Below are 24,760 nucleotides of genomic sequence, written 5' to 3'. Positions count from 1 at the left end.
ACCTGAGTGGAGCTATTTTGGACTAAATTCTTCTTGCAAATCTGCATATAAATGTTTCTTAAGGCAGTTCTGAAAAAAAAGGACTCCTGTGCCCAAAGTGCAACTTAAAGTAGAATTTGGACCTCTGAATCCACCCATACCTCACTTCAATGACTTGAGAGTGACTTGAACCAGCACCCCACGAAGGGTACTAGCTGCTGGCAGTCCCCCTTGCACTCTTCTAGTCAGGGATCTCATGGAGCAGAGCAGGCACCATTTAAAACATGATGTAGCAGCCACAACAACCAAAGCTTCTGTAGTAAGAAGCAGGTGGTGAGAAGCATTAATCAGGGATAACTGTGTCAGGGCTTGTCCGTGGCCTCAGAGTTTGAACCCATGCTCTCTCCGTCACCGAAAAGGTCCCACGTCATCAGATTCCAGGGCACAAATGATCGGGATACCCACCATTCTCTGTGATGCATAAGAACCCCTGTGCAACCAGGAATGCCAAATGTGGGGTTAGAAAGAAAGCAAGGGAGAAGAGGCCTGATTTGCTGCTTACCTGGGAGACAAGCAGAGCCAGAGTCCCTGACTTTGTTTCTGGAAGGAGCATGCATTTCACAGTAGCTCACTACTGCAATAAAAAGTAGAGTGAGTCCAGGGAGAGGGAAGATCCTCATCACTACTGCAATAAAAAGTAGAGTGAGTCCAGGGAGAGGGAAGATCCTAGAACCCTACATCCTCATCCCTAACTGAATGTCCAAACCACAGGGCTGCAGCAAGCTTCCGTGGGCATCTTCACAGCTCCTTATATCCTAGATGCACAATGGTCTAGTTTCAGTAGAGAGGGGAGAACATGCTGAGGCATGCTCTATACCCTTGAGGATGGCACCCTCGTTCTCAAAAAATCACAGAATCATAGAATGGTTAGAGTTGGAAGGGACCTTACAGGGCATCTAGTTCCAAGCCCAGTGACATGGGCTCCCACTACACCAGGTTTCTCAAAGCCCCGTTCAACCTGGCCTTGAACACCATGAGGCATCCACAGCTTCTCTGGGCAGCCTATTCCAGTGTCTCACCACCCTCAAAGTAAAAAAAATAAATCTTCAATCACTTTCTAGAGGGCCTGCAAGAGGTGAGGCCTATGCTCTTTCCAGGGTCATTTTGAACTCCTGGGGCTTCTCCAAGCAGAGGCTCTAACCTCTGACCACCTGTGAGCTGACAGGGCTGTGCAGGGCTACCCAGGATCTTCAGGTCACACAGAGAAATTTTCCATGTTGTGTTTGTTAGGGGAAATAGGCCTACACTCATTTTAGGTGGCTCACAGACCACCCAGTTGGCTGAACAGCCCAACTGCCTGTCGTCATCGCACACCAACACCAGTGAGCCAAGCCACCCAGCTGAACTTCTCTGAGAAACAGAGACAGTGGCTACCTCTGCAGAGCAGTATGGTGCTCAAGAAAAGGAGCAGTGTCCAAGCCCTCAGCAACATCTCTGAAGCAAAAGGCCTAAGAGGAAAGTAAAATTGCAGCAGCCATCCCCTGGCTGTCAAAGGGGTCACTGCCATGGGGGTGGAGGACCACCACTGACCAACTGTAGGATTCGTGTGCTCACAGAAAGCAGCTGCCAAACAATCTGTAGCTACTGCTTAGGTGGTAAAGAAAATTATTCAAAATGAATAGCCCTGACTGTAATCCCAATGCTAGCTGTGTACGTTAATGCAGAGACTCTTTAAGGCAAAAGAACAAGCTGTCCCCAGGCTCAAAAACTCATTTAGCAGTGGCCTGGTTGTTCATTTCATTAGACACACAATTGCCTAATGTGCAACATCCGATACCTCTTACAACTCGTCCACCACAAGGGAAAGACCTGCAGCCATAAAATCCTGAGTTTCCTTGTCAGCTCTTTCTGAGGTGGATAATGAAGCAGAGTGCACCGTGGTGCTCTGAAGCTCAGCACCGCCTCCAGGAAACATTTTTGGGTTCTCAGTCCTACTTCCACCTGCCTCCAGCTGTCTGGCCATAATGTGGGGTTTTCAATCACAGCAGAGGCTCCTCTGAAAGCTGAAGAAGGCTGAAGAATGCTCAGGATGCAGGAAACCTTGAATTTCTTATTGGCACTTCCCACTAACTGTGTGGGCAATTAATTTCTTTCTTTCTTTCTTTGATATGATGAAGTAGATCATGTCCTATCTTTGCAGATGCTGCTAGTATAGATATCAGCTTTGTCTTCCTCCAATTATGGCAAATCCCTTGCAATTTCCTTCATATATGAGAGAAAACAGGTGAGCATGCACTTACCGTTTTTATAGCAGAAGGTGATGAGGTTTGTGATATTTTTTAATTTCTGGATGCAAATATTCCATTTCAGATCACTCAAAAAGTCCAGCATCCCATGTAAGCAAGCTCACCCTTGCAAAATAGCACCTTGGATCTTACCTTTTGTGATCTGGCCTGGGATACCTGCAGGTCAATCAAAGCCTCTGAAATGAAATATATAGTTTTTCTGACTCAGCAGAACTCATTACTTGCCTTTTAAAAATCAACAGCCACTTGGATATTATTTTTTTATGTATAGAATTTCAGAGCAACACAGTGTACTGAGGATATATCATTCCTTCCCTCTGACAAGAAAGGGCGTGAAACTAAATGGCATGTGACAAGCATTAGCCATATGACCTAGCATGCACCAAAATGAATAGCTATTGTACTGCTGAGCAAGGTACAGTGCCACAGGGTCAGAGTATGAGCATGAAACAAGGAAAGGGGTAAACGATATTTTTAAAAGAGAAAAAAGAAACCTAAAAAGAAACCTAAAAAGAAATCTAAAATGCTTTATTCTAGAAGACAATGATCAGCTCTTGTTTATCCAAACCAGTTTACTCACACCTACACCAAGCCCACATGATTTTCCTATAAAGGTCACATATTTAACTCAACCCACAGTGCTTAGAGATCATGTTGTTAATGCCATGCTATTTGGTCAGATAGATTTCTAACAAAGTCCACTTCTGTTTTTTCTATTGTGCTAGTGCTGCTGTGATATTACAACCCCTTGAGAAGGGGAACAATAACACATACTATTGTGGTACAAAGAGAGTACACAAATTAATTTCTGAGGCGCAGGAGATTACAGGAAATAAACTGCTTACTCCTGCAGAGACAAAGCACGTGGCACCAGCAAAGAATTTCAGTTTGCATGTGGAATGGACAGCAGTGCCTGACACCAAAAATCAATGACTTAAAACCTACGCTTTCATCAAAAATGTTTTAGCTTGTCATACAGTGGCAATTTAGATGGGTTTAAACCATCTGGATGTCTGTAGCATTAGCAGCTCTCAGATCTTTATAAAAGTCAAGCTGCTAATAAAAGGTCAGTATAAAAATCTTACTTTATATGCAGAAAAAATAGTTTGCTAACTCTGTCTCTTCTCTAACATTCAAGCTTTTTCAAGTGTTTGTGGTAGGGAAAAAGTAATCAACATTATTTCAAATAGAAATTTTGTTTTGAAAGGTAAAATAGGATCTGCACTAGGAAACACTGAAGGACGTGCTTCTTACTACAGTTGCACTTGACTTAGCTGGGATTTAAGTACACGTTGATGTAATGCATATACTTAACTGATTTCCTGGAGTTGGAGTAAATTCTGTTATGGCAGTCTGAAGGATAGAAGATGGGTAAATGTACTCTGATAAACAAAGATCCAGCATACAGTTTAGGAAACTTAATACTGAATGGTCACTAGTTACCACTACTGATTGGGTCTGCAAATACTGCATTAATGGAAATCTGATAAGGAGAAATTTCAGCAAAACTCATACTCTGGACTAACCCAAAGTAGAAACTTTTGGTTTTGTTTTAATGGGATCTATTCATTAAGTAAAGGAACAAAGGAACAATAGCTTTGTGTTTAATAGCAAATGCCATTCTTGATCCACAGAGAAAAAAATCCCCAAACTTCCTAGTGGATCTACACAGACTAAAAAGCCTGTTATATGCATGGATTGAAGCCCTGCTTTCCCTTTCCTTCCCAGAGAAACAAAAAAACTCACTGTTTCGTTCCAGGCTGTTGCTCCCTGTACCATTTTGAAGTAACGGATGCTGTGCTAGTGCCCAGTATAGGAGATCTCATATGGCTTAAATCAGGTGACTCCCTAGGCCTCAGATACAATGAATGCACACAGGCTTCCCACAACAGAAAGCTTGGAGCCTCTAAGCTGGACACTTAATCGTCAGCAGTGTAGATCCGCCTGTGCTTTCCCGCAGGTGACAGCTCAGGGTCTGAAGGCCAAGACCCCCCCTTGAGAGTGTTGCCACCAGAGCTGTGTCACAGGATGTCTATGCATTTTTCCTGGCCTGCCAGTGCCTAATGTAGAAACTAATAGTGGCAAAAATAAATTTCTTTACTATTGTAATTTATTTCCATCAGGATACTTGTATAAACTGTACCAGCAAAAGTACAGAGTCCACAATAAAATGCTTTTGTCTGTAGCTATGACAACAAATCTGCTAAGTAAATCTAACAACCTTGTCTAAATGCTTCTGTTAACTCTCTTACTGATAAAAAATCTAAGGCTAATTTGTCTGTTGGACTCATCTGCCCCCAGCAGGCTATACATCTGAACTCCTTTTATATTTCATGGCCTCTTTCTGCAGGAAATACATAACATTTTAGGAAAAAAAAAAAAAAAAACAACAAGGCCACTTTCTGTTGCCTTGAAAATCAATACCACCAGCAGACTAAGTGGAGATAGCAACTGCAGCCAAGCCTGGGGTAGCGCCACTCAAGAGGACTGGGAGGGCTCCTGGGGCAGCTGGCCTTGGACTGGGGACAGGAGGGCTTGAGGACAGCAAGGCCTTCAGAAAGCAATGAGAAGCCTTGCACAGCGCTGGTGGTATAGGTTGTTACATATTTTGTGACACAGGAAAAGTTAAACAGTATCAGACTCACTCCACAAAGCACATAGCAACGCACCCGTGAAGCTAGCTTTTACACGGATCCTTTACCATCTTAGACCTTTTCTACTCAAATTAAACTGGAGATACCTCAGCACAGAACCAAATACTGGCAGGACAAATTCTTATAGCTTTCTTTGACTTTATATAAAGATGCTGCTGCTGAATTTATTCACTGCAGATTTTGGGAGGCCTCATATGAGATAAAGGCCTCATACTAAGAGGCCTTTTCCAAAGCCTAAGTCAGTGCCAGTACAGCCTTTAATGGTGCATGGTGGTTCTGCCATTGACTTGCAACTCTTATTCTTCCTCCTCTTTCTGGGATTGACCTGAGGCGAGAACTCACTGCAGAGGGATAATTTTTTGATACCTCTGACCCGGTGATGAGTTTAGTGAAGAGAAGAGCATCTGAGCTACGGTCCTCTGAACTCTCTACAGCTTGTTACTATTTCCTTTAGCAGCTTCACAGTGGAAATATACTGCAGTATGTGCTTAAAATGTATTTTTCTCCCAGGAGACGGGCAAGGTTTTCTCAGGGAAACTAACAGACACAGCAGAATAATACCACATAACTGCTATTGCTGCTACAGCCTGTACAGTCTGGGGTCACCCCAACTGCCCTCTTTTGCAGAAAGACACACTCACCGTGTTGAGCCGATTTCCACACCTCCAGGATTCAGTTCAGTGTCTTCTGAGTAACCTCTGCAGCTTTCAGCATTAGTAGCCTAGCAGGAGAACTGTTTTAGGGAGATAATTAAAGAAAAACAAATATATTAGGAAGTGATACTCTTAGTACGTCCTTGCATTTGAAGTTGCCTGACCATAGCACAGAAGAAGCAAAAATCAGAGGTGCAGCTGGTCCATGTAAAAAGGGTTATAAATTACATAGGCCTACAACTGGCTGAACTCAGTTTAGTCTAGTCTAGCATACCATTTTAGTCATCCTCACTCCAGAAGCATATCACCTGCTTGAAAAACAAGAGCAATTAAAATAAAAAATGTGGAAACATTGCATATGACAATACATTGTAAGGTTTTTTCTCTCTCCTGTGTCTGCCTTGTCAGCCTAAATTTATTTCTGGAGTGGTCAAAGCCCTGGTTCTGAGTACAGAATTGCTATGTGAAATCTGCCTCTGCTGTTTTTCCAGGAGGCAGATATCTTGCTTTTCCTGGTCATTTGCAGCTTTAACATTCCATGTACTTTCTTCCTTGATAGCAAGCTAATTCTTATTTCAGTACAAATCTTTCCATTTGTAAGCCTACAAACAGTTTCTTTGAAGACTTTGTCTTCAAAGTTTATTTTGATCCTTGAGTACAACATACAAATATTTTGTCCCTCTCAGAACTTTTTATTCTGGTATTTCTCAAGCATCTTGGATTATTTTAATGACTGAGATTAATTACGAGTGTCCAACCCAGGATTCCCTCAACAATCACCAAATAACTACAAAAGCAGCATGGGAAGTGACACTCAAGACGGGTTATCTCTGTAAGTGTGTGTTCATGTAGCCTGGCCAAGAGCTTCAGGGTTGGCAGGGGTCAGGAACCACATACGCAGATCCCCCCAAAAATGTCCAGATGTTCTGACAGAGTCCTCTTAGTCTCAGGTGCTTGTGCTTACACACACCCCCACCCACCCCTCCTCAGAAAAGGAAAGAAACTGGTAGTTTGACTCAGAAACGATGGCACGATTGCAAAATACTTTACACACCGTCCTTCAGGAGTGAATGGACTTATGTTCCCTGTATCTTTATGAGATTACATGGTGCGGTTTGATGTGTGGACAATATGATCCTGTGAGTATGTCTTAAAAGAGTACTGAATGAACTGTCAGAGCATTACCTGTACCCATTATGCCCTCTCTTGCCACTGGTTTCAGAAATGTGTATGTGTAATGAAATCTTGGTTTTGTGAGGCAAAAGGCAAATCTTGGGCAGATGTAAAAAGTTAGTCCATGGGAGTGCCACAGTCCAAACACCGTCTGCTCTGAGGACATCAGCTGCTCTACAAAGCATGAGAAGAGGATGCAGCATGTGAGGACTGTGAAAGTTGAAGATGAGTGCACAATCCCTCTTCCCTCACCATTCCGGTATCATCTGCGATGCCTTCAAATCCAGCCTGATGTATTCTTCTTTTCCTTTCAGTGCTCCTTAGTGACACATCCAGATTTTGCTTTACTCACCATGAAGGCCGCAATCATTGCAACCTTCTTCGGTAAGTACAGTTATATGCTGCAGTTAGTAGTTTATAGGTTTGTACTCTGCAGAAACCAGTGGCTGCTGGCTTCTTCTCTTCCCTTCGGACTCCATGGCTGATGAAGCTCTCAGTGGCAGGTGGAGTAAGTTTTGGTACAGCTTTTCAGGAATGGGCTACTCGGAGTTCTTGCCTTTGGCACAGAAACAGTATTTATTACTAGCAGAGATCCCTAAGTACATGAGCATCTGCATGCAGTCCATATCCAATAGCACAACTAGGCCTGAAAAATGTCTGTAATGTGGAGATTCCCTCCAAAAAAACAAAATCAGCTGTTTCTTATGTGGAAGCATCTCTTCCCAATTTTCCTCTTGAGTTCTTGCTCTTTCCATGAACAAGACAGTACCAAAGGAAAAAGGCTATAAACATGTTTTTCTCCTTGCAGTCAGGATCTTGCTTTTTGGGAACATGTAGAGAATCCAGAATTTGCATTTTATCTTACATGAATACTGTGGTTGATTAAATGTGATTTCATAGTGTACTTTATCTATATGTAAGTATAAGTCTCCCTTTGACAGAGATCCAGCCACTACATCACCTGACAGTGCTATATGACTTTAATTGTGACATTCTCAGGCAATATTCCCTTTAGCTGGGATCCTCAAGCCTGGCAGGATAGCCATTCTTAGTTCAAATTCAAAGCTATCTATGTAGTTTTTCTGTCTTTACTAAGAGACCAAATTGCTTTCTCCACATTAAATTATGCCCTAACATTGCGTGTAGTTGGGACCTTGCACTTTATTTTTCACTGGTTCCCTACTTTTGTTTTTGAAGTACAGTTTTTGTCTTGGTTACACAACTGTACCAGTGACAGCCCCAATACTGCATCTGTACACTGTCACTTCAGACACTGTGAGACTTATTTTTCTTTTGAGCAAGTTGTAGAAGTGTTTAAGTCTGCAAACTCTGCAATCAGTCTAGGGGGAGAAGAGCATAAAAGAAAGAAATAAGACTGCTGTTGCATATTCTAGTAAGATTAACTTAACAAATGATGAGATCAGCCAACACATCGTAGAGAGTTTCAATTCCCTCTGAAAGCACAGAGAAGGGAAAGGTGAACAGGAAAGTCAAGATATTTGTAATGAAGTTAGTAATTACCCATAATATAGTGCTTATAAAATAAGCATAGAGAATGAAGAGTTTTTCTGAGTCATGCATTTAACAAGTAAACCTAACAAGGTAAGCTACGTGCATATACTGTGGTGTATGTTTTAATATAACAGTGTATGCCTCTCTTACTATTACACTTTTCAAATCATAATTCTACTCACTGAAGAAAACCAGTGTCCTTGCTGGGACAAGATACTGGGACATGCCACTCTAGAACCTCATATAGTCCGTAATGCTGCGCACGATCCCATACCTGCTACCACCAGTGAGTGAAAATGCCACAATGCACGATTACAGAATAACTTCCCTGCGGGGCTATTAAGAAGGATCTTTCTCCCCCTTAACTTTCCAGTTGCTTTATGCACAGAGCACGTTGTTTCGCTGACATTTCTATCACACCAATTACAAAGAGTTTCCACCTCTTGTGGAAATACTGGGACCTTTCATGGTTTTCTGGACCACATGAACTCAACGGTATCTTTTGATAGTGAGTTCCATAGATAAATACGTAAGCTGAACTGATTTTTAATCCCCTTCAAAAAACTGGCCCAGGGTAGACGCCATCTTGACTGCAAAGTTAACCAATAAGTAGAAACCTAACTGGGGCTGAGAATATTCCCATTTCGTTTTTTCAACCTGTTGATTCAGATTTGGGAAATCTCATGGACAGGAACTTGTGCTGACTGATCTCGATAGTCCCCTCTGCCCCCTTTTCCTGATACTATGTTTCCTTTGTTTTAGGTGTCTTTCTTATATGTACATACGCAGCTAAGGAAGCCACAAAGAAGACGAAAAAAGCTAAGCTCTGTAAGTGGTCCCAGTAGTATTCTTGGCTGCTTTACAGCGCAAAGGGAGGTTGTATTCTGGTAACTCTTCAAAATTGTCTGCAGAGTCAATGGGGGCATATGTTAACTAACAGATTCTTTTACTGAAATCAAATCACTAAATGAAGTGTGTGATACTGAATACCTGTCAAGGCGAAACTGTGTACTTCACTACCAAATTGTGTCTTCATAGATCATTAGGTACTACACAAGGATCTAAGCAAGCACTAAGGTTTTCACAGAGAGAGAGAGAGATAAATATGTGACGTGGACCTGCTGGAACACAAAACACATGTAGCTGATTAGCATGAGACAAGAGGCACATGTCCTTTGCACTAGGCTGTATAACTTCCAGCTACATTGCTGCAAAAGCATTTCTGGCCACAGATTATTTTGCTCATTTAGTTGACAAACAAGCCTGCTGTGAGGTTGTGAACTCACACCCCTTCCTCAAACTAAATTGTATCCAGCAAATAGTTTTAAAAAGTAAGAACGAGATGATGAGCTGTTGCTGCAGCCTGGCATTATAGATGGCACAGAGCTACATGAGCACAGTGGGATGCTTGGGAAGCATCCTGCCTCATGTGTGCACAGTCCCTGCTGGTCCCAACTCACAGCCCCGTCTTCTCCCACCCCCTCCTTCCCACATGTTAACCACAGCCTGGGTGACTACATTTCTTTCTCTTGCCAGCAAAGTGTCATAACAGATATTTCCTTCAGAGAAGCAAAGACTGAAGGTCAGAAATATCTTCAGGCTTCTTTAGTCCATCATTAGTTACAGCCACATGCCTCAGTATAGGGGCTATTATGTGTTATATTGTGGATGCAGAACACATAGACATGTCTTGTAACCCAAAACCATTGATATGAAGGCATAAGAGGAGGGCATCCCTGTCACTCAGTTACTTACTGTTTCATGACAAGATCACTCAGCTATGAAAAGATTCAATCTGACTTTACCAAGACTTTACACTCACAGATGTACCCCAGATCGACTGCGACGTCAAGGCGGGGAAGATAATCAATCCAGAATTCATTGCAAAATGCCCTCCTGGATGTCAAGATGTAAAATACCGTGTTTATGGCACAGACATTTATGCATCCTTTTCCAGTGTGTGCAATGCTGCAATTCACAGGTGAGTGAGTTTAAATGAGCAAAGCACTCAGACAAAACTGTTGTTTCAGTGTAAAGAGCTCTCAGCTGTTCAGACCCTTTAAAGTTTCCACTGCCTTGTAGATTTGATTACAGGCTGCTGTTCTAATAGAAAACCTGCAAAACAGACCATGTGTGATGCTATGGATCCAATCTTGCAAAGTGCTGTCAATCCTGTATTCCTACTGAAATCAGTCATATTTGAAGATGTTTCTCAACTTTAGGAGAAGTGCCTTGAGATTTGCAGATCTCTCATTCATGCATAGCAAATTACTATTGTACTGTTATTATTCGAGCGGAAGATAGGGATGGAGCTGCTGCTACTAATAAAGCTTCAGAAAAAAATAGGCATATCATCAGTGATGAATACATATAACTCACTTCTGGGATTGGTTTGGGTTGTCCAGATTTGAATTTAACTGTCCTTGACATCAGAGGCTGAGTAATGTGCTTTCCTGCCACAGAAAAGGGCATAGGACAAGGAAATGTATAATACAAATTTTATAGCACAGATTTTGCTAAGCTTTATTAGCCATGCAAAAATGTGCATAAAATCTTAATGGAGAATAACTTCACAACCAAAACACACCATAACTGTAGGCAGGATACAAAGGCAGGATGCACTGAGCTGAAAATGCAGTAAGATCTCATAAAGATTGATTGGCAACTTGACTTTGTTCAGAGCTATTTGAGCTATTGCAGTGCTTCCAGTTCTGTGAAATAGCTTAAGTTGAATAGTTAAGGCTCTGGGGACTTTGCACCTCTCCTCTGTGCTGCCCAGCGCACCGGCTGATGTGCCTGTGTGCTCAGGGGCTGCCACCTCCTGGCTGCAGCTCCGTCTGCTCAGCCCCTGCTGGGGAGCTGCCTGCCAGGTGACTGGCTTTCCAAGGAAAAATTCTTCCTGCAAATACCAGTGCACAATGGAAATCGTTTTTCTCTGCCTGCAGAGCTTGTCCCAAAGGGAAGGTACAAAGCACTGAGATGCTCAAATGCTTCTAGAGTCACAGTTACTTCTTGGTTTGCCTGCTTTCCTAATGATGCCACAGCAGGTTGCCTACACATAAGGTTTTCTGTTTGTCTTTGAGATACATGTTATGTCACATGTCAAACACCAGACACCGAGCCTGCCAGGTTTTCTACAGCTTCCAGCAATACTGTGTTCAGTTTTCTCCAGGCTGAGGTCAGATAACACATACCGTAACTCAAACATTAATTTTTTTACAGAAGAAAAAGTCAAGAAAGTGAGGCATTTGCCTCAAATTTGTATTTCCGTCACACAGTTGGCCCGAAAACTCCTCTGAGTACCTCTCCCTATATCCTCAGTCATTCAATCAAGCTTGCAGGAATTTTAACGAAGGCAGAGGCTTGTTCTTGTGTGCAACTAGGTCAATCTTAAACACAGGATCAGTAGATCAGTGGGAAGAGCAAACGGATCCTGACAGCACTTTGTAACAAACTGCTCTTCTCTATGTGGAAAAAACACAAATATTTCTTAGCAGCAGACTCAGTAGTAGAATCACAGTTCTACCGCAGCCCCTGGTTTAAAGGTAAAAGTGAATGTTTCATACCTCTCGTGTTGTTGAACAGTTTTTAAGTTTTCTGGGGCAATTTCCACCTTCAGACACCATGCTTTCCCCTTGCAGTGGTATAATCGACAACACAGGCGGGAAGATCCTCGTCCAGAAAGTCGCGGGCCACTCCGGTTACCGTGGGAGCTTCTCCAACGGGGTCCGGTCCCTGTCACTGCCACGCTGGAGGGAGTCCTTCCTCGTGTCAGGTACCATGGTGGAACACCAGAGCTGCCTGCCCTCACCGGCCTCTCTCTGCCGGCCAGGCAGCAATGGGCAGGGGGGAACCAGCCTTTCCATTTTAAAGACCTGCTTAGTCACTGCAGCCTCACCCCACTTAGCTTTAGCACAAATAATGCACTTGAGAGAGTTTTTATTCCGGGTATCCTACGTAGCCTGCAGAGAAATAGACCCCACCAGCAGCATCTTTGGTTCATCCCAGTGTGGGTCTGAGCCCACTGCGGGAGGTGACAAGCACTCTGGATTGACTTTGAGGGCATCTTAATTCCTTCTGTTGATGTGTAAAAATCTATGCCTCGGTACTGACTGGTAGGTATTCATGTTGCACTTGCTGCCCACCCCGGTAAGTAGCGCTGCTAAGGGAACTTAAAGGCCTTTTGGCCATTTGAAGCATCCTCAGTCTGCACCTGAGTTTGTGTCTTTTGAAGTGACTTCTGGCATCTGTCAGCCCATCTCGAGCCACATATACCCATACTGTATTTATGCAAAGCCTGTATTAAGCAATTCTGTTGGTACATCACTAGTATGCTATGAATTCTCCCCACCTCTGTTAGACAAACAGTTTTGATACCTAGTCAGTGCAGGGAAATCCATCTTAATTTAATGCTCATTCTTTTTTCTCCCTATAGTATAATACAGCAACTCACTTACCTTGACTGACAAAATTCACAGATTTTTTGGGCTAAATTAGGTCCCCTTTACATGAGCTTCAGATTATAGCAAACCTACTTGCACTCATTCTAACTGTGTGAAAGGAGGGTCTAATTTACTTTGTTTTACGTGCAATTTCTAAATCTAACTTCTCGCTGGTCCACACTTTTGAAGATTTAGGATAGGCATAACCAAGTGATGTTAGTTAGCCAGATCATTCCTGGAAAATTCAACAGCTCAAGCAACTGAACAGCCACTAAGAATAAAGAAATGTTCTTTTCATGTGAAAATGTGTGGACAGCAAAGGAGGTCTCAGAAACTGACCGAAATGAACTGTCATCTGGAGTTTGCATTAATACATTTGGATGCACTTTTTACAGCATTCTGCCATGGGTACACCACATTATGAGGAGGATTTATTTTGGATGAGTAGGAATTTCCCGGAATAGCTGAATTGCTACTTGTACTTGTTGCTGTTTTTTCCTCAACAAACAGCATATTGTAATTCTGGTACATAAACGGGAAATAAGATTTCTTTTTTACCTCAGCAGCTGCTCAGTTGTTATCCCATAAAACTGTAGGAATTTTTGATTTATAGCAGCAAATCTTTATTCTTAATTAATGAGACACTATAAAAGAAGACACAGGAGAAAGTTACAAGTACATGTAACAGGAGATGGTGAAAATTCTGGGTGTGCGTAGGCATGATGAGATTTGTCCCTTTTGCATTTAATTTGGCTCATGCTGAGTGCTGTCACTGATGTCAGTGAAACTACTTAATTTATAAGTGAATTCAAGCATAAATCTAACATACATGTTACATCATACATTATCATATCATATTTCAAATATAAATAGGAAGAAAACTCTCACTATAACTGCTGAAAATATGGAAATTTTAGAGAGAAATTTAGAAGACTAAAACCCCAGGAAGGCTGTGCTATTCATCTCAGCAGCCTGCGGCTGAATGCAGACAAATGTCAGTCTCAAAAACAGATGCATTGGGGTTCGTGTTTTTTTTTTTTCAATTATGAGTCATAAAAAGACGGAGATACATAGACCATTCTTCAATAAAAATACAAAGTCACCTAAGGCATTAATTTCAGGGCAGCTTTAGAGTTTGAATGGAATTCCTATTCTCCAGCTGAATTCCCTTTCAGCAGACTAGACCTGTATGCGATGCTGTACGCTGGAAACCTGCCAACAGTTTATTCCTAGTTAGGATATTGTCACCAACAGTTTGTGATGTTTAAATTGTGAATGAGTATCCACACAAAAAAGCACAGAATAGGAATCCTTGGAGGACTCAGGCAATGAAGTGGCGTGATTTAGGGGCAGAGAGGGATGGAGGTCTGTCCTCTGGGACTGAAGCAGACAGCACACCAGGAGGTATGTAAATGCCCTGGTATTCACTTTCAAGCACTGAAATGCCTTGGCACTCGGTTGAATGACTCCATTCAGTTTAGTGAGAGTTTTGCAGCTAGCAGGTTAAGAAAATAGAGTCCTAAACCTCTGGGTTTGCTAGTCGCAAATAATCGTGAGAGGGTGAGCAGCCACCACCCTATAGCTAATACTTCAACGGCCAGAAGCTGAGGTTTTCAGCCCATACGTAAAACCATTTCTAAGTACATTAAGCAAACTCCAACCCAGATGTAACTTTCTGCAGAGTGGAAAAGGCTTATTACCATTGCTCCAGAGGGCAGGTAATATGTCCAGGGCCACATTCAGGTCAGGCCTCAGACCCATCTCTTGATCACACATGGGATGCAAGTTGCTGTTGATCAAAGACCCCAGCACCTAGGAGCAGCCAGCCTCTCCATGCCAGCTAGTTTATTTGCAGAGCAGTGGGCTTCATGTTTGCATTAAAAAATCATATTAGCACAGAAAGATTCTAAATTAAGATCAGATGATTATGCTGTTGCTGCATCAGTGTACCAACCACTCATACCTGACAACTCTGCCTCTGTTGGGAGTAAAGAAATGCATTTAGAAATCATCTGCAATCCTATAACTTTTCCTTCTTTCTACCAAGTTAGCAGAAGAGCTCACTAGTCCAGCTTGGGTCCTGATCCTGGTTTAGCTTTAGGGAGAAGTGGAAGGGAAGACCTGCCACCCTTCTCTTAGGCCAGCTTCTGTGAGAGATCCAAGGGCAAGGAGGAAGCTTTTTCCAGCTTGTCCTTGCATGCTAACTTGCCAGCTCTGGTCTTTAGCAGATTTGTGTTGACTTCAGTGGAGCTGGTCTGCATTTATACTACTGTAAGAAAGAAATGGAATAGTTCCTTACATCATTGCCTCATAAGTAACTCAAACTAACTTCTTCATGTAGAATTTTTTAATGACATCTGAAATTTCAGATGAGGAGTAAAACAAAGGACAGCTAGAGACATGAAAAGCGACAAAGCACAATGCCTCTCCAGCTCCATGGCCATCCCCTGCACATAGAGGACGTTCGTCTCACATATACCCTTCTTTGTGTGTCACCACATGCAAAATAGCCTCCAGTTCTCAGGCATGGCTTGGTCTGTAGCAGCTAATTCTGTTGTGTGCTGTTGGTCTCTGGATTAATTACTCAGGATGACAACTGGCAAGCTCACAGTGCCATGTATAACTTCTAAAAGAATCCACCGTGGGAGTAAAGGAAAGCAAACCTACCATCATCATCATGAGTCATGTTTGCAGGAGGTGGAAGTTAGGTCTCACCTGAGGTGGTCCAGACATGTGACAAAGCACAGCATCTTGCAGAGAGAGTCAATGTGGGGGTCTAGAAGTCCTACATTCACTATGTCCAAGCTTGTACAGAAAAGTTGCTTTCAGCTCCTAGAGGCCAGAGCAGTCTTCCCTACAAGGGTCTTCTGTGCAATGCTTTTCTTCCAGTGATATAAATGTGCCTTGGGAATACAAAAACTGCCTCAAGAGATGGAGTTGCATGGCCATATGTACCGATACAGATGGCATCTGGTGCGGCACTAAAAAGATTTGTGGTTTAAAGTTTAACTGGGAAACGTACCTCATTGTTTTAAGACAGGGCCCTCATTTTAGATCTAAATATAGGTACTATATGTTCCCACACACAAGCACAGCCTTCTCTCACTGTTATTACTGCAAAGGACTGTTGCCAGAAATGGCATGTTGCAAAAGTGAGGTCAGAGAAGAATGCTGTGTCCGTGACAAAATGAATCCCACATCAAATGTGTCTTCTAACTCAACTGCATAGTCAGGCACTGGAAAAGGCTGCCTGGGGTGGCTGTGGGTTTAAGGACAGGTTATATAGATGTCCTTCAGGAATGGTCCCCTTATGCTTAAGACCATTTGAGAGCAAAGGAATGGACCAACTGACCTCTTCAAATCCTTCCCAGGACTGTGGTTTCATGCTTTCTGGTTTTTTTTAAGACGGTGGATTTAGGCATTGGTATTTTCAGTGGCATGGTTTTGAGATTCTGCCATCAGATGGAAGAAATCTTCAAGAAAATTAGTTGGGCAGTAAAGAAGCAGGGACTGTTTCTGAACATGTTTTTTAGACGGGAGTTTTGTTGTAAGAAAAATTATAATATTTTGTGATACTGTCCAATGATTTTTTTGTAGAGGGCAAGCCAAGAAAAGGTGTGACGTATCCATCAACTCTTGAATATTCTTCTTCAAAAAGCACAGCTGTTAAATCAGGCAAGTAATTATGACTGACTTTCCCTTACATCCATTCACAACTATCTGTTGCAGCTTCTCTGTTGTGTAATACAAAGATATAATTATTCAGAGTCAGAAGTTAATGCCTCTCTTAGTATCTCATCCAAATCCCTCATTATATTTTTTTTTTTATGTTAAGCACATGGAAGTTATCCCAGACAATTTCCATTTTTTGGTCATACCATGTTTCACAGACTTCTGTTCCCAGAAGTATTTTCCCCCTTGCTTTAAATCTGTCAGTGAGTATGATGTTGTACTGGTCATCTAAAAACATTCGAGGTTTTACATGTTTACTTTCTCCTAATGCTGTTCATGATATCTTTTGGGATAGTCAGTGTTGAGAATATAATAATAAAATAATACTAATGACACAGATGGCAATGCAATCCTTTAGCTAAGGATGATATGATAAAGAACTACTTTATAACCATTTTAGTCAGCATCCTACTCTGTATGACTCAACTCAGTTTAAATAATTTAGTTGTTTTCAGAGGTCTTAGATCAAGTCTTACCAGGTGGTAACTGATATTCAAGTGTACATGAAGTGCCTCCATCACTTGAAATGATACTTGATTGTGCCTCCTGTAACAACTTTGTAATGTTCAGACTCTTCCTTGAGAGTGTGAACAAAACCAAAATGAACAACTCATACTGGTACACACTTACCATACATGGCTTTTTTTGCTGTTTCCTGAGCCTTCCTGAGCTTATCCTCTGTGAGATGTATAACAAAATGTGCCGTATCTTTTCCATGAACTCAAATGCCTGTCAGTGGGGCTGCATCAATCCAAAGCCACACAGAGGTTACATGAAGTCCTGCTCTTTTCCTGCCCATTATTGTTTGGTCCATGGAAGCAAAGTAGAGAGCTCTTTACTCACCTTTAGGCTTTTACTTGCACACAAGCTCATTTTCATCTGAATGCTGCAGCTGTTCAGATAGAATATGCATCATTCAAAGCCACGCCTTTAGTTTCCAATACCTTTGCATTTACAATCAAACAGGTACAGATTTGTATATGTGTCTTGACCAGGTATGTAGAAATTACTGCTACAAGAGAGGCAGTACCTTAGAAATTTTGGCTTTTTCTGGGAAACAATCGCTAATGCCACATCTCATCATTCCCAAATGTACCCACATGTGAATTATCAGCCCAAATGTCTCACACAAGACCAGGGACAATCACAGCCAGGGTAGAACTCAGCAGGCTGCAAGCAACAATTTCTTCCACCAGTGCTAAAACCCACATTATGTGGGAATCAGTATAGGAATGGGGAGCGTCATCAAGTGTCTCAAATACGTAAACAAACTAGCAGGAGACCGTTCCTGCAGAAAACCAAAGACGCAAGCAGTTTCCTTCACTTTGTTCTTGAATCAAATGGTGTGAATGAAAATGTTAGGATCCTAGCAACAAAGACTGTGCATTCACGCAGAGAAAACCCAGGATGATGAAAGGAACAAATAATAACTGTTACATCAAACTCAGTGCTGGACGACGCCAGTGTCTTGCTTTACCCAGCCCTATCCCACAGGTAGCAAAGAGATCTGATGGTCACAATCCATCTTCTATGAGCCCTGCTTGGGCCCATCAACCCTCCTTGGCCCTGCCGCCTCAGTCCAGCTATCTCAGCTGTACCCTGCTAGAAAAGGCTTGTTCTTAAGATAAAAATCTCTGTAATATGGTCCGGGAGCCATCTTGTGATAGATCGTTTCCTACTTCTTTCTTAATTTTAAAAAAGCTACCTTTTTCTTCCCATTTAAATTATAGAGATCACATTGCACACTTGAATATGTAAATCTATAGGTTTACCTATAGGAGGTAAAGACAGTTCTTTGAGGATTACACTCACTTGCAGCAGGTTAGCGAAAAATCCTGCTTCACACCAGATCAGCTGCCAGAGATGCAATTTTCGTTTGTTTCCTCCAGGAACGCTGGAGATTCATAGTGCCTGACATTTATTTAAATGTTGCTGGTGGTTACAGTGCTGCCCAAATGCTGGACATGGCAAGAAAAACCTTCCCAAAATAGTAACTATTCATAGCTGGTTAAAAACAATCAAAAGCTGTTGTTTTAAAAAATAATACAATTATTTAGGAAACCATTAACCCTGGAGTAATTTCTCAAATGTTGCCAAAATAGCTAGAGAAGGGAAAAATATGGAAGATCAAAATCCCTCAGTACTCAGTCAGACATAAAAGCAGAGTCACGTTCTTTTGCAGGGAGGCAGTAAATGAACTGTAATAAATGTTCCAAGTACTTTGATGACTTTGGGTCTCAGATGAAAAAAAAGAACCAGAAAAATCTCCCTGTTCCTTCAAAGCCAATCCATGGTATTCAGGATTTGGCCCCATGATGATCTGACAAAATCAGGCAAGAAAGAGCTACATCTGAACGTGAATTAGAGATTGAAATATTGTATGTTAGCTGGTATTCCCCAAAAACCCTACACACTGTGACCCTGATTCTCAGGACACACTGCTACTCAGAGGAAAAATCTACAACATGAGGCATTAATCTTACAAGTATTGGTTTATTAGTGGTAAAACCCTATATTTATTGCTCACTTCAGAAATTCTATTGACATTGGCAGGAGCTTTTAGACAGTAAAAATGTCTAAATTTGGCACCAAAAATATGAGGTAGCTACTTTCTAGAGGCACCCAGCCATCACTTTTTCTTACCTGGTGAGAAAGCTCTGATTAGACCGACTGACCTACCTAATGCCAGGTGATGGGATGCCTTCCTTAGGGGACTGATAATCTCTAAATAGGAGACTTAACATTCTTTTCTTCCAGAACTGCATTTCCTAATGTGCTTAATTTTGCTTCAGAGCCTAAAAAGCCAGAGCAAGACTTAAAAGCTACGAAGAGCACAGATACTGCTAACACATCAGAAAAAGCATTGGAACAAGGTATGGATTGGGAATCTTGGTGCTTTATTACAGTATCCCAGTCTAAACTGCCTGCAGATGCTTATAGGAAGCACACTGGTAACACGCACAGCTTTACCCTGCATCCAGCCTGCTCTCTACAGCCTCTTTCCCACCAAAACAACCCCATTACACGAGCACCTGCAATCATGCTTGAAGGGTACCAATTCAGAGGAGAGAGGGCACCCTCTCAGTTTAATTTCTGCCTCCACTTTGGGGGATTTCAGGTGCCATGAACTTCAAAAGCCTGCGTCACAGCTCTTGGCAATTTCCTATGCAGGGCATGTGCCCTACAAACCCTTTGAAGAAAGGCTCCACCAGAAACCCAGCCAACATGCACCAAGACATCTTTTCTCTGCTCTTACTATGCTGCTGCTTCCTTGGGCTTTACTGCTAATACTGTTAGCTCCCATTTTCCTTGCGCCTCGCAGCCTGGGGTATAGATCTGCCTGATGTGCCTGCTCCCCACTCCAACAGCACCAGACCGCAGGGGGAAACTCACTGTGCTCTCTGCCTTCTTTCTTTTAGCGCAGCAACATGGGGCAGGGCACCTTTCAGCCCAAAGAGAGCCATTCATACTGTTTTTTTTCAGCTGAGTTGTTTTGTTTTTCTTCTGAGCTCTCTTTCAGCATTATCCCATTAAAACTCTCTGAGATCTGAGTTTCTCACTGGCTAGCATTAGGTGGTAATTAATCCACCAGACAGTTTCATGATATTGCTTTCCAAAAGGAGAACATCCAGCAATAAAATAAAAGCTTGTGCTGTACAGCAATGAATAGTCTGCACACCATTCCCTGTCAGCGTAGACAGCGTGTCAGGCCATCCTCAGGAGTATGGGCCGGGAGGAGAGGAACAAGACTGAGGTGAACACAGAATGTATTTTAGGGCAGTTTCTTGTAGATAGATGGAGAAGAGAACAGTGAAAGCTCTTTTTTCAAGATGTTGACTTGAAAGATCTGTAAGCATGTTAACAATTTTGTATGAGGATATTTAGGATGCAAATTTTGCAACTAGAATTGTCACTGTTCTCACAACAGATGATACATTTTAAAAGTAGTAGCAACTGCGAGATGAGTCAAAGTTAGATGAAACCATCACTTCCCAGGTGGTGCTCTCCCCAGCTCCCCTCTGCCAAAACCCTAACGCTCCCCGCTCTGGCTTTGACCCAATCCCCAGACCACTGTCACCTGAAAGTTGTCTTTCTGCCAAAAACATTTCAGTGCTGTGCTAAGCAATGCATATTTTGTTCTGGTCTATGACTCAGAATGGCCATCTTTTATCTCCAGATGTCAGTTGATTTCCATTTATATGGAAAACTGCTTAATTATACTGAGAAAAGATGGTAGCAAACTGGAAACTGCAGCTGACTGGTTGAACCATTTCACAGGTCTGAGACATCTGTCAGGTTGATAGGTGTTCCTGATCAAAGAAGAGAAAGTACAGAGCAAACACTAAGGTTACAACAGGCTGTTGCTCACACCCTCTAGAGAGGAGAGCGATATGGTGTCACACGGGCACACGTGCTCCACATCCACACAGCAACAAGGGCACTAATGGCTCCACAGATGAGGATGCTTGTAGACATCCCGTGGAGAACACTGGTATCTGGATCACCTTAAACAGTGAGCACTATTAATGATTCTTCCATGTGTGTCACACATCCAGTTGCAGTGATCATGTCAATGTTCCTACAGGGGACACAGTCCGCAAAGAGTATCAGACGTCCCCAGTGCTGACACCAGCTACACAAACGGCCACCACAACTCCAACACCAACGACCACCACAACGGACCCTTCCACCACAACGGCAAAGCCAACCCCAACACCTGCAACAACCAGAACCACAACAGTTGTAGCTGCAGCCAAGACTCGACCCGGACTGCATAGGATCAGAGATATAGGTCAGTAGCATGGATGTTCAAATTGCTTTCCTCCAGACCTACAGCTTTTCTAAAATTTAAGGAACAAGGCATGCAGCTGTATACACCATGACTTAGTGGATCACAAATTCAGTAATTCAATGTAGAAATATCAGGAGTGGTTAAAAAAATTCATTCCAGCAGATGGGCTGGAGTTAGAGTTGTGCCTCTGAGATACATACAAAATTAGTGTGCCTCACATAAACACAAATGTGCATAGATTCTCTGAGATGAGAGTTCATCTGCAGTAAATTTATGGCCTAACATATAATATACTGACATATAAACTGATTCATGTGGGAGTAAGCTCTCCATTCCCAAACAGTTTTATGATTTTCAGGTATAGAAGCCAACAAATAGTTCTTTGATACACACGTCTGGACTGAGAATATAACAAATAGGTCAAGACTCATTTTAGAATTAATTTTGTGATAATTTTCAATAAATATAAGTGGTAATATATTTTTTGTAACAGCTTTTGGATTTTAAACATGAAAACACTGTGAAGGAATTCTTATATGATTTTTGCACACCTGGTTTTCCTTAATCTTTCATTATTCGTTAATTCTTATTCATTAACACTGGGTTGTTTGGTTTCAGTAGCTGAAAATTAAAATGTTTTCTTTTTAGGTTCTAGCAGTGTCCACCCAGCATATTCATCTGTGATAGCTGCAGCATCAAGTAAGTATGATGAAGTAGTATGTGCTGCAAGGCATGCAGTAGAGAGTATTCTAAGGCAACAATGATTCAATAACCTTTCAAGCTTCAGCAAACTCAATCACTGAATCCAAGTCTGGATTTAAACTGAAAAAACAGACACTTGGCCTGAATGTCAAAGATGCTGATCACCCACAGCTCTGGGGAAGCTTTTCTAATGAATATCTGCACATTTCAGCCTCGACAAGTGCTGGGTTTTGCAACACTTGACACAAAGCTTGTGCTGTTTGAATTGCGTTTTCCTACTGCTTCATTCTGTCTTATTCTCTCAAAGGCAGACTTGATTAGTTGTAAGATACATGGTGCAGAAGGCTGCATAGACATCTAAATTTAGGGCTGAGAGCTCGGAAATGTTAATTTACATTAAACCAATGCTCTTTCAAAAACTTTGGGTTGTGGTTCTGAGCCTGGCGTAAATGTGATGTTATTCCTGGCATGCCACTCCTGTTATTGACAGCAGAGTGGCAGCTGCTCAGAGTTCAGCATCTCAATCCAGAAGCCAGCTACCATTCCAGCCCACAGCCTGCAATGCAAACATTTAGAGGCATTTTCCCATACAATATGTAATTGCCCAGCCGTGCAGTCAAGTAAAGGAGAGTATTTTCAACTGTCTGCAAGTTTCTGAGTGTGGCAATATGATCGTTTTCAAGTGAAAAGGGAGCTGGGCCGTCATTATGTTTTATGCTCTGTCACTATTTCTGAGTGCCTTGAGCTCAGCTTTGCTCTCACATATGTAACTGCAGCCATCCCCGCTGCTGCTGAGGAATTCAGAGCAAAGGACACGGCAGGGCAGGTGCTTTGGGCTAATTCAGCATCATTAAGTCAAATTTAGCCACAAGCCCAGAATAAGGGCAGGGGCCTGAGGGGTTAATCACACAGAGTCAAATGTGCAGGTGTATGTATGGAAGGATTTACAGAATTGCCAACAAAATTCAAAAGGGTTTAAATTCAGTGAGAATCTGCATTATTCAGTACCTAATGTGCCTGTAAACCTGGTGCTGCTTGTTGCTCTCTTTTCTATTTCCTATTCCTGCAGGCTGAGCACAGAAGAGGCCATTATTGTCTTTACTAGCAATTAGGAAACCCTATTTGAGGTTTCCCAGTCTGTAAGAGATTCTTATTGAGGGTAAAGTTCTGGCAACACTGAAATCAGTGGGATGGTTATATTTGTCTTTTGTAAGACCAAACCTTTAGTAAAAAAAAAAAAAAAAAAAAAAAAAAAAAAAAAAAAAAAAAAAAAAAAAAAAAGGAAAAAAAAAGGGGGTTGGGTTATTTTTGTTTCTAATGAACCCAGGAAAAACATTTAAAAAAAAAAAAAAAAAAAAAAAAAAAAGCACTCCCTTTTTCAAGTCTTTCAATGGTCACTTCATTGCAATTTGGATCCATGTTTCTTCAAAATTTTCTTTACTGAAGTTCTAAACATAAATTAACTCCCAAAAGATTCAAGTGGTCAGACTTAGGGACAGGTTACTGTTAGCTGTAGCAATGGCAGAGACCTACTTCTGATTTCTCGGACTTCCTTTCTAGGACTATGTCTAGTATGTTTGAACTCTCTATCTGACTTCCTGAATTCTCCTGATCTCTTCTTGATTTTAAAAGAGCAGCAGTGGATAAAAATAAAAAATACAGAAAGTATATAGTTTTGAAACAATGACCATATACAAAGCAGTTTATCAGTTTTCACCCTCTGAGGAGCCTTTAGGACTCACTCTTATTATTTAGGACAGAGCTTCTGATGGTGCCGTTGGCCTTATCCAGAGTTTGGCTTGACCAGACAGAATCAAATGTTCTCCTGTCCATCTTGGCTCACAGATCTAAGTCTCAAAGGGCATTGGTAGTTTGCCTGCAAAAGATGCCTCAAAAGTAAATAGCCTTGAAATAGAGCAGTCAGAAGGAGCCTGGCTGTGGCTGCTCTTAGCTCTGGTGTTTCTAGCCACTGGTACTGGCAAAAGTTCACAGGGGCAAAAGAAAGGCAGATTAGAGCGTTAGAGGAGGAGCAAAACTCCTCCATCCTAACTCTTGTTCTTTGCCCTTTATCTTCTGCTCATCAAACACACAGAAACAGGGAAAATATCACCATCGCAAAACCCCTGCTTTAAACACTTGATCTGGCAAAACTGCTAAATGAAAAACCACTGATGCGATGAGCGTGACATTTGACAGCTTATTCTTATCCGCTCTACTAGCAAGCGCAGCACTTCACCAGTGCAGTGTGTGGGAAAGGACAATCCCGAGGGGGAAGCAGCACTGGCAGCAGGCTTTGAAAGTGGATGCAAACTCTCTACTAGCCTGGGCACAACTTTAAGTTCAGCCACGCTCTGGTACAACGATGGCTTCTGCCTCTTTCCAACAGCAGTCAACCAAGTACACTCCAAGGGCCAAAAATTCACTTTGCCCTCTCCTTTCTCACGCAACTGCTTGGGCCATAGGTGAGGACCGGGAATAAACCCAGTGCTTCTGTGAACACTGCAACCATAAGCCATGTCACAATCCCCAGTGCCACACTGAGGCACTGAGCTGCCATCCAAGGATAAGGCAGTGAGTGCCCGGGCATCCTCAGGCACGGCACTGCCCTGCACGCTGTCCCCAGCTCAGTTCAAAGGCTGCGACTCTTTTCAGAAGGGAACTCTAAGCTGGGCACTGCCTACCACTGTACACTGTTATCCCTGGCTGCAACTTACCCTAGTAGTAAAAAGAAAAAAAAAAAAAAAAAAGGTCTGGGGACACTACAGTAGTGTAAGTGCTAGAGAAAGCATTGAAAGCTCTTCTCCAGCAGCACCAG

General features: G+C 42.2%; 1 protein-coding gene across 3 annotated transcripts in view; it reads left to right on the top strand.

The window, feature by feature from the left end:
• The window catches only part of VIT (vitrin), a 56,232-nt gene that overhangs the window by 8,849 nt on the left and 22,623 nt on the right, over window positions 1-24,760 (top strand). For 2 of the 3 annotated variants that reach the window (XM_014951283.1, XM_014951282.1), the window contains exons 2-9: window positions 7,080-7,149; window positions 9,040-9,105; window positions 10,102-10,258; window positions 11,919-12,052; window positions 16,317-16,394; window positions 19,244-19,324; window positions 21,037-21,243; window positions 21,892-21,942. In XM_014951283.1, the coding sequence (XP_014806769.1) occupies window positions 7,119-7,149; window positions 9,040-9,105; window positions 10,102-10,258; window positions 11,919-12,052; window positions 16,317-16,394; window positions 19,244-19,324; window positions 21,037-21,243; window positions 21,892-21,942 (805 nt within the window). In that variant the 5' untranslated portion in view covers window positions 7,080-7,118. Of the gene's footprint in view, window positions 1-7,079; window positions 7,150-9,039; window positions 9,106-10,086; window positions 10,259-11,918; window positions 12,053-16,316; window positions 16,395-19,243; window positions 19,325-21,036; window positions 21,244-21,891; window positions 21,943-24,760 lie in introns of all 3 variants that reach the window. The other variant, XM_014951281.1, reaches the window with a different exon arrangement.

The sequence above is a fragment of the Calidris pugnax genome, unplaced genomic scaffold (genome assembly GCF_001431845.1).
Source record: "Calidris pugnax isolate Ruff unplaced genomic scaffold, ASM143184v1 scaffold24, whole genome shotgun sequence".
In the NCBI taxonomy this organism is placed as follows: Eukaryota; Metazoa; Chordata; class Aves; order Charadriiformes; family Scolopacidae; genus Calidris; species Calidris pugnax.
This window is presented reverse-complemented; position numbering and strand designations above follow the sequence as displayed.